The sequence below is a fragment of the Salvelinus alpinus genome, chromosome 11 (genome assembly GCF_045679555.1).
Source record: "Salvelinus alpinus chromosome 11, SLU_Salpinus.1, whole genome shotgun sequence".
Taxonomy (NCBI): Eukaryota; Metazoa; Chordata; class Actinopteri; order Salmoniformes; family Salmonidae; genus Salvelinus; species Salvelinus alpinus.
Window position 1 is genome coordinate 32,134,025 of NC_092096.1, and position 16,270 is coordinate 32,150,294.

A 16,270-nucleotide genomic window follows, 5' to 3' on the forward strand; every position below is an offset into this window, starting at 1 on the left:
TCCAAAACATTCCTAACACAAAATACCTAAAAAACTGCAACAAACTTTTGATCGATACAAGTTGCGTCGCTTACTGTCAAAACATAGCCTTATATGAGTAGCAGCTACACGACTTTATTGATTTTAGGGTCATTATAGTGGTCTAATGGCTCATTATGAGCATGCGTCACAGTATAGGAATGCATCGACCATCCTCTTCATCAATATACCTAAGTCATATTCATCTGTTACATCACAGGGAAGTCCTGTGGGTGTTATGAAACGTTGATTCTGAACATTTACTCAGCCACCTCTACCCCAGCACTAGACAATAAGAACCAGATGTGCCAATATAGCAGTTTCATAACTTCATGGCTCCATAGGGCTCTACTCGTCGCGTGACAGGGATACAAACCATAAGGGGGTGTGGTGTCACGTGGGACAACATGAATGGCTGAAGTTGAACTTGAGCTGCTCAAACAAATTCGACCAAAGCCCACACATTCAGCATCAGTAGTTTCATACCTGCACAACGACGTGACTGGAGGATGGACGCAGCATACAAAAAAATTAACGGGGACTATCCCACACCTGACAATGGCAAAGAGGTAAGCAATATTAAACATAAAATCTAGTGTAAACAATAATATTAAATGTTTAATAACATACATTTATGAACTTGTTTTTCACTAATAATATAATGGTGATGACAATTTATGTTATAATGTTGAATGAGTAATATACATTTATAAACTTATTGACTTCTAATACTAGAATGATGATAACTGATGGTTTTATGATTCTATTTATTTAATATAGCCATATCATTGTTATTGTGCAGTAAATTCCATGTCACGAGATAGGGAAGGGAACAGGTATATTTGGCATTGGACAAACCCCTTTTAAAACGTGCTATTGTATAAAGTCACAGTGTCATTTGGTGAAACGGCTATTAGAATGGCAGCTATGTTGTTCACTGTGGATGGAATATTCTAGTCAGCAGAATGGCAACACAGACTCGATTATTGTAAACATCTCATGGTCATTGTGAATAATGTTAAAAGGTCAGTGACTATGAATCCATGCAGGAATGCGTGTAATAAATATATGTATAGATTTTTTAATCTGATCTAGAAAAGCGGTGCACAGTTTAACATCAGCTTTTGCTTGAGAGGTAATGATAAAACGTTTGTTAATTCATCACAATAATGGACTGTAGAAATTCTAAACGGATAGAATCCCAATAAACAGCGAAGTTCAAAGGAATTGTGGACGTCGAGGTATTTGTGCTGAGTAGAGATAAATAGTCGATTTGGATGAGATGGTGTCAGGGGTCATTACTACAAAGGTCAGAGGGGAAAGGTTAAAGGTGTGAAAGCTTTGTGCTTTAAGAGGTAAGTCTTTTAGAATATGCTAAATAACCTGGGTTCTATAACCACAGCCCACACACAAACACCAAACATGATTTTTCATTGTGAGTGATACTTTCATTCATAGATTAAATTAACACAATCCTAATGATATAATGCATATTTGTTCAACTGTTTGATCTACCTGGGTTCCAATCAGGTTTGTGGGTCAGATTGTGGAGGCTCAGTCATTAGGGAGTGGGCGACGTGTTTGCGGTTCGGCTAATCAGAGAGCGAAAGAGTGAGAGGGCATAAAGGAAGAGAAATAGCCGTGTAGTTGAGGTAATGCCAAGGGTCACCACGCTACAGAAGGTTGCCCCCTGGAATGTGTGCAGTGTTAAGGTCCAGCCCTGGGGGTCATAAGTCAAATTGCTGTGAGTCTTGTCTTGTTGCAGAAGAAAGACTCCATGTACCTGGAGGAAGAGACCAGTGCCAAGGCGGGGGTGCTGTCCTGCTTCTTCTCCCTGAAGGAGGAGGTTGGGGCGCTGGCCAAAGCCCTCCGACTGTTTGAGGTAAACCACTCAACATAACTGTGAACATGAATGTACACAGTACAAACAATCTTACATGTGCAGTAATGTACTGTAGTCACACACATGCAAAGTAATGTTCAATTTTTATTCTGAAATGCTCTGATGTGTTTGTCCAATGAGTCATGGGTCAAGGACAAATAAGAAGTCAAAAACCTGGAAAGCTTAAAAAAAACAGTGAAAGCTGAAAGCAGTAGCTGAAATAGCAGTGAAAGCTGAAAGCAGTAGTAGCTGAAATAGCAGTGAAAGCTGAAAGCAGTAGCTGAAATAGCAGTGAAAGCTGAAAGCAGTAGTAGCTGAAATAGCAGTGAAAGCTGAAAGCAGTAATAGCTGAAATAGCAGTGAAAGCTGAAAGCAGTAGTAGCTGAAATAGCTGTGAAAGCTGAAAGCAGTAGCTGAAATAGCAGTGAAAGCTGAAAGCAGTAGTAGCTGAAATAGCTGTGAAAGCTGAAAGCAGTAATAGCTGAAATAGCTGTGAAAGCTGAAAGAAGTAATAGCTGTGAAAGCTGAAATATGTAAAAGCTGAAATAGCTGTGAAAGCTGAAAGAAGTAATAGCTGTGAAAGCTGAAATATGTACAAGCTGAAATAGCTTTATTATTATTTATTTTTTATTTAACCTTTATTTAACTTTAAAAGCTAGATGCTGAAATAGTTTCTGTAGGTGAGAAAGAGATGGGTATGAGGCAGTACAGTACAAGCACAACAAAGTAAACGATCACGTGTTTTTATCCATTTCATACCATGCGTACCAAATATGAATAAAACAGATGGAAACAGACTAATCCACAGTATCTTCAGAGAATCAACTCCACAGCTGTGTTCTGGACCAGGAAAACTGCTTAGTCACTCCCACAGGAGGACAGTTATTTTTTACATTGGATTCATTTAGCAGACACTCTAATCCAGAGCATTTTACAGTAGCGAGGGAATACATTTTCATACATGTTTTCATATTGGTTTCCTGTGGGAATCGAACCCACAACCCTGACGTTGCAAGCACCATGCTCTACCAATGAGCTACACGGGACCATTTATCACTAGCAACTTTAGGGAGGTAACGATCATGCCCATAAAAATCAGAGCGACTCTAGAAGATGAGACCGAAGTTTACTAGCTGCCATTTGTCAGTCCAAGGGACCAATTTAAAGAGACAGCCATGGCTTCATACTGAGTTAGCCAGACCTTCCCTCTTTTCCCTTCTCTTCCTCCATGTAAGAATTTACAAGGTACGCAACCAAACACGCTTCATAAGACAGCATGTTTCCAGTTAGCTCCAGATGTTAGAGGTTACTGACCATCCTCCTGCATCCTGGTACTTGCCTCAGTGAAGGACCTGTGTCTGGCTGAATACAGTGCATAGGTTCCCCCAGTAGGAGTATATCATACACTAGGGTCTGCTGTGTTTTAATGTGTACAGCTCTGTGTCCGATTGGAACAGGCTCTCTCATACATATAGACCAGTTTGTTAAATCTCTATGCAGGCTCCTGCGACAGAGGCCAAGGTAATGGAAAATAATGCTCCACCATTGGATACTACCAGTAAATGCACTGTACGGTAACTACTGCACCCCCATGAAGTATGAATAATGGACATTTCCCTGGGGCAGAATTTACATGAACATTTAACTAGCCAAACATTAGTGGAGTTTCCAGCAGGGTGTGAAGGAGTTGGAGGACTACCCCAAGGTTTTTACATGATGTATCATTAAAGTCCTAGTCTTTAGGTTGGTGCAGTATGTTCCCTCTACCTCTGGGCAAAGAGTGTTTGTCAACATTGTTTCCTTGTTATTTCAGAATCAAAATGATACCATTGCATCATTATGGATAGCTGTCTTAACACATACATGTTGAACATTGTTGTGTCATTTTAACCCAAGACCTTTCAACCAGGGTTCAAGGTTTGGTTTATTTGAAATATTTTGAGTTTGTTGACAACTCAATCAAATATTAACCCAAATGTGGCTGTTGATCTGACGTCTTTGTCCAATGTGCTGGTTGCCCAATGTATTAGTAGCCAACGTTGTTAATGTAGGTGACTGAATTTAGAGTTGAGGGGATGTAAGCCCTATTCTTTAAGCTGTGTAGATCTACGGCTCTATGGTAACTGTTAGTGTGATGACATCTTTATCTTAGATATCTACGGGAGCAGCTGTGTACACAATCTTTCCAGGCCGCTCTTTGATCCACAACGCAGGCCGAGGTTTCTGTTTTTGAAATAGTCAGAACAGACTGGAAGACACCCATCAGGCTCCTAAATGATCACCAGTTATGGCTACTCCGTTCACTTAATCATGTTGTGTTGTGCCACCAGCAACAGTTGACCCTGTATCAAGGTGCCTTCTTTTTTTATTCTGTGTTGACTTAAGTGACTATGTACTTCGTAGCACGCAGTCAGGGCTGTTTGGCAGCACATCCATTGTTTAACCTTCGACGATGAAGTGCTATCGAAGTTTGATGTCCTAGTAGTCGAAACAGAATTGGATTGTCTTGTGCCTCACTTGTAGGGGAGAGCGGGGTAAGTTGTGTCAAAGGGTTAGTTGAGCCACCCCTTGTTTCTAAGAAACCATACACACAATTATTCATTTACCAAATATTTAGGAAGAGGTCATCATTTCATGGAGTCTGTGAAGGAAGAAACCACATGGAAAAAGTGGTAAGTAGGTTAGGTCCACAAAACAGAAAATAAATTAGTTGAGTGTGTTATACGTTTCAAGATGCTTGTATTGAAACCAAAGTAGATGGTTTTATACATCAGTTGGAGTCTCTATAAGCTTCACATGAGGTTCTAAACCTAGCTTGAAAGTTCATCCTTGTAGCTATGTTGGCTAACATAGACAAAATGTTTGCCTTGGAGTAAGTTGAGAAAATGGACATAGGATAAGTAGAGCCAATAGTTACCATTCTCCATACAAATGATTCAATTTGGTCAGTTTTATGCATAATATGCCTGCAATGGGTCATGCATATGAACTCAAGATATTGCATTTTTATTGTTACAGAGCAGACATCCTCATGTCCCGTGTATACAAATGTAAAACAATCAGGGGTCTAGCTCCCTTGAGGTTCTTGAGAGAGCAGCCGAGGGAGTGAGAGAGGGGAAGAAGTTCATTCAATCAGCACCAACGGATGGGAAAAAAATAGACTGAATGACACTGAAGAGGTACATTGACAAAAAAGAAAACTAACAGGTACCTGTGTGAAAGAGAGGCTATGAGAGAGTAGCAGAGGCACACGAGGTCTTATCTGATTGACATGGAGGCTGAGCTTGCTAAACATATCAAGAATTTCGCAGACCAGTTTCATGGGCTTAGTCGCCTCAAAAGTACTTGCCTACGAAATTGGTACATGGAAACAACATCCCTGTCCCAGACAACTGGTCAAGAAATGGAAGGGTCAGTGATTTTGTACAGAGAGATCGATATCTGAAAGTAGGCATACATTTAAATATACAATATACCACATCCCCATTCCATGAATTAAACTTTGACCTTCCATCCCCATCACCCACTGTCACAGGACACCGTCACTCAACTTACCCTGTCCCTATTCTCAACTCACCCTGTCCTTATTCTCAACTCACCCTGTCCTTATTCTCAACTCACCCTGTCATTATTCTCAATTCACCCTGTCCCTATTCTCAACTCACCCTGTCCCTATTCTCAACTCACCCTGTCCTTATTCTCAACTCACCCTGTCCCTATTTTCAACCTACCCTATCCCTATTCTCAAATTACCCTGTCTGTATTCTCAACCTACCCTGTCCCTATTCTCAACTCACCCTGTCCCTATTTTCAACCTACCCTGTCCCTATTCTCAACTCACCCTGTCCCTATTTTCAACCTACCCTGTCCCTAATTTTCAACCTACCCTGTCCCTATTCTCAACCTACCCTGTCCTTATTCTCAACTCACCCTGTCCTTATTCTCAACTCACGCTGTCCCTATTCTCAACCTACCCTGTCCCTATTCTCAACCTACCCTGTCCCTATTCTCAACTCACCCTGTCCCTATTCTCAACTCACCCTGTCCCTATTTTCAACCTACCCTGTCCCTATTCTCAACTCACCCTGTCCCTATTCTCAACTCACCCTGTCCCTATTCTCAACTCACCCTGTCCCTATTCTCAAATTACCCTGTCCCTATTCTCAACCTACCCTGTCCCTATTTTCAACCTACCCTGTCCCTATTCTCAATTTACCCAGGGTAAGTTGTGCCAAGAGAGCACTTTTGGGGGGGGGGGAAAGCTATGTTTTCAAAACTATTATGAATTCTGATTATTTCCAGGAATACACACCATCCTGAAATATATGTAGACATCTTTGTTAGAAAGAATACTATATTCCCTTGATGTCGTGATGCTGAATGTAAATAACAGCTCAATTTACCCCACTCTCCCCTACAGATTAAAAATGGAGTAAAACTAAAAATCTTAATGCGTGTTTGTGGAGATCAATAAGTATCTTCCACGTGCTGTGCTCCAAATGTAAACATCAGCAGCTCCTCTGGACCTATGAGCTCTCTTTCCCCATATCCACCCCCATCTCCCTATAAAACCCCAAACCTCCCCACCATCAGACCCAGTTTTAGTCCAATCACTTTCCAGCATCCATACCCTCCTTTTCTATAAAAACAGGCCACGTTACCCTTAAAACCATCAACACATCCCTCCCTCTCCCCAGGACTGACCAGACTCCACTGTACCAATTCCTAGCATCAGTAAGCTTGGCATGACCGGACCAAGGCCTTAGCCCAGGCAGGGCACAGGAAGGGTTAATGTCACTCACACGAGGCCTTGTGGTAGACATTCATTCCACTTCAAAAGTCACCAGGAGCATAGCGACATCCCTAGGAAGTACACAAATCTACCCAAACGACCCATACAGGCCCTGGGTCCACATTAACTGGACGGGGGGCATATTTTGCCCCAGATAAGCCTGGTCAGGCTCCCTGTATGATTAATATTAGAATAACACTGCAGTACTGATCTCCTGTCAACAACAAAGGAAACACTAAACTATCTGCCTAAACTAATACCAAGACAGAGACCTAACAAACAGGGCAAACAAACTCACTGACACCACAAGGAGTCAATAAAGGCACATCAGATGTAAAGTATGCAGAGAAATGCTTGGCCAGCCATGGGGGGAGGGGTGTGGAGCGTTGTTTTGTAACTAAAAGCTGTTGGATGTTGAAACAACAGCAGATCCATATGGTCTCCAAAGAGCCCCAGTCTGGAGAATGGGATCCAGATGGAGAAGGAGAGAGAGAAAGGGGGGACGAGAGAGGAAGAGAGAGAAGAGTGAGGGGGAATGGGACTGTGTGCCGCCTGGCCCCGCCTCTCTACCGGGCCTATGGCAGTAAGAGATTGTTCTACTCCCTCTCCACAGCTATAAAACCAAACCAAATGTTTTAAATAATTAACCAATATAGATTTGCATGTTTCCCAGGATGTCCCAAAAAGTACAATTGATATTGAAATGCATAGATATGTATATGCACACATCGAATCTCATCTAAAATGAACTAAATCTGGAAATTATTCTCTGGTGTTAAGTGGCTATTTTAGAAAATGCAAAAAGTTGACAGAATGATTTCAAAGATGTGATGGCATTGATAAAAATGCTGCATGTTGTTGTGCAAGCCCTTTCAATGCTACCACAGCTCACATCCTGGCTCTAGTCGGTTCTATAACATACAGCCCACAGTTAATTATCTGGGTGATTGTTTAGTGGTGTACTGTTCTGTCCTAAGGGCATGGTCGACTCCACAAAGCCTGTCAAATGACCACTGTTTGGATGTGCACTTGGCGCCCTCTAGCGGTATGCTAAGTCCACATACAGTATTTCCAGTGCTGGATCGTCATGAGTTGAACCACAGGATTTTAAAGTAGTTTTTCAAAAATGTAACCTAACTTTTATTGTCAATAATACAAGAATGCTTTTAAAGTAAATATACAAAAACACACAAAAACAAAATAACTAAAGAAATAAAGTACAAGATCCAATAGCAGGATTGAACCATCCAGCTGTCACACAGGATTTACAAAGCTACATGGCTTCTCCTCTGTCTCTGACTCAACAGGAGAAGGGCATCAACCTGATGCACATCGAGTCTCGCCCATCGCGACTGAACAACCAGGAGTTTGAGTTCTTCATCAGCGTGGACACCAGCTACTCCAAATCCCTGGACGAGGTCATCGACGGCCTGCGCACCGAGATCAGTGGCCACGTGCACGAGCTCTCACGCAACAAACAGAAGGACACAGGTGTGTATATCAGGGTTGGGGTTAATTCCAATTCTCGGCAACGCTTTTTAAGTAGGAAAAATTGGAATTGGAATACAGAATTACTTTTTGAATTGACTAGAGTTGAAATGGAATTCACCCTAATCCTGGTGTGTATGAGTGTGTGTATATAGACATATATTATCAATGAATAATCAATCTAGATATGCATATAACATATTACAAACCATGACTGAAAGTTTTAAAAACAATGACTGATTAAAATCATGGCTATTAAATCATTATTTTAAGTGTACTTAACAATAATTATATGATGATATATTTGTGTCTAGGAGGGAGAAGGGGGAAGTAGACAAAGCCTGTGTGTGTGTCACATGATCTGAACTTTGGGTGGCGCTTTAGCAGACCACCAGCCAGACTGTCTAATGATGTGATGAGCGTCGCCGCGGAGACGGATGGCCTGTCCCTCACATCCAGCCTCCTTTATTAGTTGTTTCCACAATGACATTAGTTTAGTTACTGGGCACCAACTGGCCTGGCTGCAAACAGAGGAGCCCAGTGTCACCGACTGTCATAGAACAGACTGCCTCTATCACAGACCCAGAGGAGGGAATCCCAAACAGGGTCATCGCTCATCCCGGACAGACAGACAGGGCCACCACCAAGCCCCCTCTGCCTAGCCCTATGATCTACTGGACAGGGCGACAGGTTAATGTGTCATTGGAGGATATTAGAGATATTTATGGTCTGAGATGGAGACAGGCTGTTTTGAGAGGAGTCTGGTGAGGTCCCATTGTTCCCCTAGCCTCAGGCTGGACCACACGGCCTCGATTTAGATTAATGGTCGACGTCCAGTACTTCTAACTGTCATAAATGAGCCAATGGGTGACCTCCTCTGGTGCTCTGTTCACTGTCAACATGGTTACTGGGTAGTGTTCTATCCCAATACAAACGCACCCTGCAGGCAAAACCCCCACAAAGCCATCCACATCAATATTAATTTGGGCTTCACTTGTTTTAATCAATTACATTTTGGAATTGGACATTGAACACAAGGCAGATATACTACAGACAATTGTAAATATTACTAAATTGTCGTTTTCTACATCTCAAGAAGTTATGCACCACTGTTTCGACTGGTTTTACTCTGGTCTGTTTTGGCCATGTGTATATATCTACTTGTCACATTCACCTGAACTGGGTAATGAGGAGATTCCCCGTCCTACAGTTCCATGGTTCCCCAATGACATCCAGGACTTGGATCGCTTTGCCAACCAGATTCTGAGCTACGGATCTGAGCTGGATTCTGATCACCCTGTAAGGATCAACCATTCATTACTGTCTGTTTACATCCTACACACTGTGTACTGGGTGTCTGCTTTGTATTGTATGTGTGTCTGCATTGTTGGGAAGGGCCCGTAAGTTAACATTTCACTGTTTGTCCACACCTGTTGTTATAACGAAGCATGTGACAACTACAATTGAATTTGATTTATGTGAGTGTGTGTACATACGTATGTACATGTGTGTATGCATGTGCACCCACACGTGTGTTTTATGAAAGACTCAAGTCGTGATGACAGTCCCCACTCTGCTATCTATTCTAATGGAAACTCTCTAGGGCCCCAAATTGATGTCATTGCTTTAATTGAGCCCCTATAATTATAGATAATTGCTCCCTTTTGCCACCGCCTTTAAAGTGAAATGTATTCCTCATGAGCAGCATACATTCTACAAAGGCCTCATTTGAATATGTGTTTCCAGCCAGGGCTCTCAGCAGAGTGGGAGAGTATGATGCTGTCAAAGAGTCCAAGTAGTCCTAGCTGAGGATTTACACACTATATACAGGGCCAGGCAGTGATCATAAATAAGATCTAACATTGATTACTTCTTTCACTCCAGGGCTTCACAGACCCAGTGTACAGAACCAGGAGGAAGGAGTTTGCCGACATTGCCTACAACTACAGACAGTAACTATCCATCCAGACTAGAATACTTTTTCTCTTGGGTCCCTCTCTTTTACACAACAGCAGAGGTGAAGAGAGCTTCTAGAACCTACTAGAAGTGATCTATGTCCCTCTCCTCCAGCCTCATTTCAGTCTCCGCTTTGCCTTTTATTGAAAATGACCACAAACAAAAGGGGACAAATTACAGAGGAGGCAGTGGTGGATTTGAAGCCTCTAGCTTTGTTCGCATAATTGAGACTTCATTATTCCCAGGAACTACAAAGAGCGCCAGCCCCAATGAAAACGCCCTCACAGGAAGCTCACATTTACATAGCAGTGGGACCTTGGTAGAATAATGAAGTGAATCCACTCACTGATCCCCCCCCCACCACCCACCCATCCATCCTCCCTCACCAAATAGGGACTGTGTGTCTGTGTACAGAAGAACATATTATACACAAGTGTGTGTTAACAACAGTGTGTCTCTCTGTTTCAGTGGCCAGGTCATTCCCAAGGTGGAGTACACAGCGGAGGAGAAGGCCACATGGAGCACAGTGTTCAATGAGCTGAAGACTCTGTACCCCACGCACGCCTGCCGCGAGCACAACCGTGTGTTCCCCCTGCTGGAGCAGTACTGCGGCTACAGGCAGGACAACATCCCCCAGCTGGAGGACATCTCACGCTACCTGCAGTGTAAGACAACAGATCGTGCCTAAGTGCCCCACTTCCTCTGCTTCTATCAGCGTCCCACATACACTGACATGATACCCTCCCCTCCTCTCTGTTTTAGCGTGCACAGGTTTTCGGCTGCGCCCAGTGGCTGGCCTGCTCTCCTCTCGGGATTTCCTGGCTGGTCTGGCCTTCCGAGTCTTCCACTCTACACAGTACATCCGTCACCAATCCAAGCCCATGTACACACCTGAGCCGTGAGTGTCACCCTCATCATTTTAAGGAGAGAAAAACATCAAAAACATAACATTGCCATGGTATGTTTTAGGGACCGTCTGATTTCCGTCATTTTCGCCCATTTCCACACATATAGAATCGGTTGGTACTCGGTTTGCAAATTACAGCCGGCACCCTGTTAAGTACTTTCGGCCGGCAAACGCCACTGTTGTGTCCGTACCTTTATATAGGTGTCACATCCCACCTTGGGACCAGTTGTACATAGTTGAATATGTTCTAGTCATTGACTTACATCTCTCCACAGGGATATCTGCCATGAACTCCTGGGCCATGTTCCTCTGTTTGCTGACCCCACCTTTGCCCAATTCTCACAGGTAAAGAACACAAGAGGACATTAACTTTCTTTAACCCCTGCTGGTATCATAACTTCAGAGAACTATCCATTGTTGGCGTGAAAAAGGGTACCACTTTAAAGATCAGCTTCAAACACAGTCATGCTAGTCATAATGTTGAGGAGGATTGAGGAGAATACCATGCAACTGTACTGCATGTGTCAGTTTTTCTCTAATATTGGTTTTGCTCCTGTAGAACGCTTTCATCTGTGTTACAGCACAATATCCTGAAGCAGATACAGTTGAAGTCGGAAGTTTACATACACTTAGGTTGGAGTCATTAAAACTCGTTCTTCAACCACTCCACAAATTTCTTGTAAACAAACTATAGTTTTGGCAAGTCGGTGAGGACATCTACTTTGTGCATGACACAAGTAATTTTTACAACAGTTGTTTACAGATAGAATATTTCACTGGATCACAATTCAAGGGGGTTAGAAGTTTACATACACTAAAATGACTGTGGCTTTAAACAGCTTGGAAAATTCCAGAAAATGATGTCATGGATTTAGAAGCTTCTGGTAGGCTAATTGACATAATTTGAGTCAATTGGAGGTGTACCTGTGGATGTATTTCAAGGCCTACCTTCAAACGCAGTGCCTCTTTGCTTGACATCATGGGAACATCAAAAGATACCGCCCCAAGATCCCAGAAAAAAATTGTAGACTTCCACAAGTCTGGTTCATCATTAAGAGCAATTTCCAAACGCCTGAAGGTACCACGTTCATCTGTACAAACAATAGTACGCAAGTATAAACACCATAGGACCACGCAGCCGTCATACCGCTCAGGAAGGAGACACGTTCTGTCTCCTAGAGATGAACGTACTTTAGTGCGAAAAGTGCGAATCAATCCCAGAACAACAGCAAAGGACCTTGTGAAGATGCAGGAGGAAACAGGTACAAAAGCATCTATATCCACAGTAAAACGAGTCCTATATCGACATAACCTGAAAGGCTGCTCAGCAAGGAAGAAGCCACTGCTCCAAAACCGCCATAAAAAAGCCAGACTACGGTTTGCAACTGCACATGGGGACAAAGATCATACTTTTTGGAGAAATGTCTTCTGGTCTGATGAAACAAAAATAGAACTGTTTGGCCATAATAACCATCGTTATGTTTGGAGGAAAAAGGGGGAGGCTTGCAAGCCTGAAGAACACCATCCCAACCGTGAAGCACGTGGGGTGGCAGCTTCATGTTGTGGGGGTGCTTTGCTGCAGGAGGGACTGGTGCACTTCACAAAATAGATGGCATCATGAGGCAGGAAAATTATGTGGATATATTGAAGCAACATCTCAAGACATCAGTCAGGAAGTTAAAGCTTGGTCGCAAATGGGTCTTCCAAATGGACAATGACCCCAAGCATACTTCCAAAGTTTTGGCAAAATGGCTTAAGGACAACAAAGTCAAGGTATTGGAGTGGCCATCACAAAGCCCTGACCTAAATCCTATAGAGAATTTGTGGGCAAAACTGAAAAAGCGTGTGCGAGCAAGGAGGCCTACAAACCTGACTCAGTTACACCAGCTCTGTCAGTAGAAATGGGCCAAAATTCACCCAACTTATTGTGGGAAGCTTGTGGAAGGCTACCAGAAGCATTTGACCCAAGTTAAACAATTTAAAGGCAATGGTACCAAAAACTAATTGAGTGTATGTAAACTTCTGACCCACTGGGAATGTGATGAAAGAAATAAAAGCTGAAATAAATAAATCATTCTCTTTACTATTATTCTGACATTTCACATTCTTAAAATAAAGTGGTGATCCTAACTGACCTAAGACAGGGAATTTTTACTTGGATTAAATGTCAGGAATTGTGAAAAACTGAGTTTAGCCAAATACATTTTAAGGTGTATGTAAACTTCCGACTTCAACTGTATGGACAATAACATGATTTATTTGACGCTATTCTGAACAGGAAATCGGTTTGGCTTCCCTGGGTGCCCCCGACGAGTACATTGAGAGGCTTGCTACTGTAAGTACCTCAAACGTCTCACAACATCAACTACAGCCGACTCCTGATACCAGAGGAAGGCAAAACAATATTGAATATGTGACGAGCCCTTGTGTCTGTCTGTCCACAGGTCTATTGGTTCACAGTGGAGTTTGGCCTCTGCAAGCAGGGCTCTGAGATCAAGGCCTATGGAGCTGGCCTTCTCTCATCCTTTGGAGAGCTGCAGGTATTTACATTGCATTTACACCTTCCAGAGCGTCTTACAATGAGAAATAGATGCTAGAAGCAGCCACAGTGGTCACATGTTGGGCATCTTCACAACAGAACAATTCATTTAGCCATGTGGCTATTTTTGCGAGGGTGTCTTTCATGACCTGTTTTTATGCCCACGTGCGCAGGCCTCCTTCCTGCAGTTCTAATATAGACAAATCCCTATGAGGTAGCCCAGTGGGCTGTCAGTCAGCAGCATCGCATTAGTGGAAACGAAAACTGTTCTCAGGGCAGACCTGGTTGTAGCTAGATATGTTCGAGTCATGTCGTGGACAGTTTTAGCTAACCCTAATCTAAACCTAATTCTCCAAACCTGCCAGGTAAGTTCTTCTAACCTGCTACGAAAAGTAACTTCTACTAGTCAAAACCGTCAGACCTGCCCTGATACCAATCTTGGTTTCCACTAATGCCATACAGCTGTCAATCAGTTTGTTAGTGGTCCACCCAGGGCTCAGGCTAAATGTGTCACTGGGGGAAACTGGTGAGGAGTGGGTTAGTGGTTCACTGGAGAAGTAGGGGGCAGAGACCGAATTAATATCTAAAGTCACCAGTTACATCAGACATTGTCATCAGAGGATGAGCAGTTAGCTGAGTCATATCACAGCAGGACGCCATTCACACTGCACTTCCTGTTTACTGCTACCAAGGTGCACAGAATGTCATTGAGGAATTGCACACTGCTAGTGGGTCGTGACCTCAAAACACCAAATGAGGACTTGTAACCTGGATTCTGCTCATTGTAGATTGATTCATGACAGTGGTGCATCTCCCATAAATGGGGATTAGAGTTGGAGTCAAACTCTGGAATAACATTTGACTGTTTTGAATTGTTTTACAGTACTGTTTGACAGACAAGCCCAAGATTCAACCATTTGACCCTGCAAAGACCAGCCTCCAGAAGTACCCAATCACTGAGTTCCAACCCATTTACTTTGTTGCAGAGAGCTTTGATGACGCCAAAGAGAGAGTCAGGTAATATTTAACATCTGCACAATATTAAACGTTTATTATGTCACATTCATTCACTGCATTTGCTTTGGAACTCTGGATCTTTATATCGTAATATATACGTTCACATTTTCAATTGAAAGTCCTATGTTATGACTCTTTATACAGGAAATTTGCCGACACCATCCCCAGGCCTTTCTCAGTGCGCTACAATGCGTACACCCAAAGCATTGAAGTCTTGGATAACACCCAGCAGCTGAGAAACCTGGCTGACAACATCAGTGGTGTGTGACATTTCTATAGAGTCCTCATAAAACTAACTTCTCATGCAAATACCAACATCAAGTACTATTAGAAATGGATTCAAATGAGATGTTCTACCAATTGTAATTTATATACACTGTATGTAATAAATGCTATTTAGCATACACTTTTATCCAAAGCGGCTTACAGTCATGCAGGCATACATTTTACATTTACATTTTTATCAAACCCAGTACTCTGGCATTGCAAGCACCATGCTCTACCAACTGAGCTATAGAAGATCACACTAGGATTTATTTTTGTCTTGCCTTTTACAAATTGAAAACATAGTTTAATTAAATACAATATCTGTATGAATGCCCAACTCCGACTGGAATTGAATGTTTCTTAATATTCTACAGATGAACTACCTAATGTTATCATGTTGCTTTTATTTTAGGGGAAATTGGGATCTTGTGCAATGCCCTGCGGAAGATGGAGTAAGGAGACCACTTTGGAGACCTCCTTCAATACTGATGTGCGCAATGATAGAATCTCAATGCATTTCATCAATCTTGTAGATTTCCATTATACTCTTTGTGTTTATAATCTGTGTGCTTGTCCATGATAACATCTAATGCATTCTGCTTCATCTTTATATAAATTATTCATAAATACCTACTGCAACCCAGACACTAGTCATTTTAAGTAGAACATTTTAATTTTAGTAGTCAATATTAGAGTAGCACTCTCTCAATGAATCACACAGACATACTACTAGCCAATGAAAATGCACATCGAAAATGAGTCACTCCTTGTAAATATGAAGTTACATAAAACAAGTATTAACTTGAAATTAATTATTCGATAAGTGAGTGAGTTTTTCGTTAGATTTTTGTTAACACTAACAAGGAGAAGTATTATTTTATCATACCTTTTTCAGTATGTTTTAGAAATCCAACACCGCCGTTACTGTATTGATAGGTTAACCGATGTCATTTTCTGTAACCAGCTGAGAGGGATTACATTGGAATAGTGCTGTTCCAGAACTATTAGCTCAGGCTTTGACGATCTAATTCGCACTTGAGTATTCTATCTATATTGGTTAAATCGCAAATAACAAAAATAAATCCTTGCATTATGCTATAAATAGCTAGGCCTATATAACACAATAACGAAATGCAATGTGTATGTCCAGCATGTTAGAGAATGTGTTTGATTATATCCTGAATTCTGATGAATCCAAATGATCGACTGTTTTTCCATTCTTTACTATCACATTTGTTTGTATAATATGCATGAAAATGTGTTATTAACTTGCCAAATAAATGTATGCTAAAAAGGTTCTTTCAGATCAATTATCTCAAAATTATTGTATGTTTATTATTAGGCTATAATTGGTTGTGAGAACATATTTTGTATTAGAGTCTGTCAAAGTGCGTTTCAGGGGAA

The 16,270-nt window shown here is 41.9% G+C and overlaps 1 protein-coding gene across 2 annotated transcripts; it reads left to right on the forward strand.

Annotated features, from left to right (window-relative positions):
- The first annotated feature begins 363 nt into the window (after window positions 1–363).
- LOC139533962 (phenylalanine-4-hydroxylase-like) lies at window positions 364–16,164 on the forward strand. Of its 2 annotated transcripts, XM_071332511.1 has the most exons (13): window positions 364–587; window positions 1,784–1,900; window positions 8,000–8,183; window positions 9,391–9,479; window positions 10,065–10,132; window positions 10,605–10,801; window positions 10,899–11,034; window positions 11,319–11,388; window positions 13,322–13,378; window positions 13,488–13,583; window positions 14,466–14,599; window positions 14,744–14,859; window positions 15,279–16,164. In XM_071332511.1, the coding sequence occupies exons 1-13, from the start codon at window positions 528–530 to the stop codon at window positions 15,320–15,322; spliced, it is 1,368 nt and encodes a 455-aa protein (XP_071188612.1). In that variant the 5' UTR covers window positions 364–527; the 3' UTR covers window positions 15,323–16,164. The 2 variants fall into 2 exon arrangements, with proteins under 2 accessions (XP_071188612.1, XP_071188613.1); XM_071332512.1 differs by lacking the exons at window positions 364–587; window positions 1,784–1,900 and adding an exon at window positions 6,577–7,275.
- Window positions 16,165–16,270: the final 106 nt, after the last annotated feature.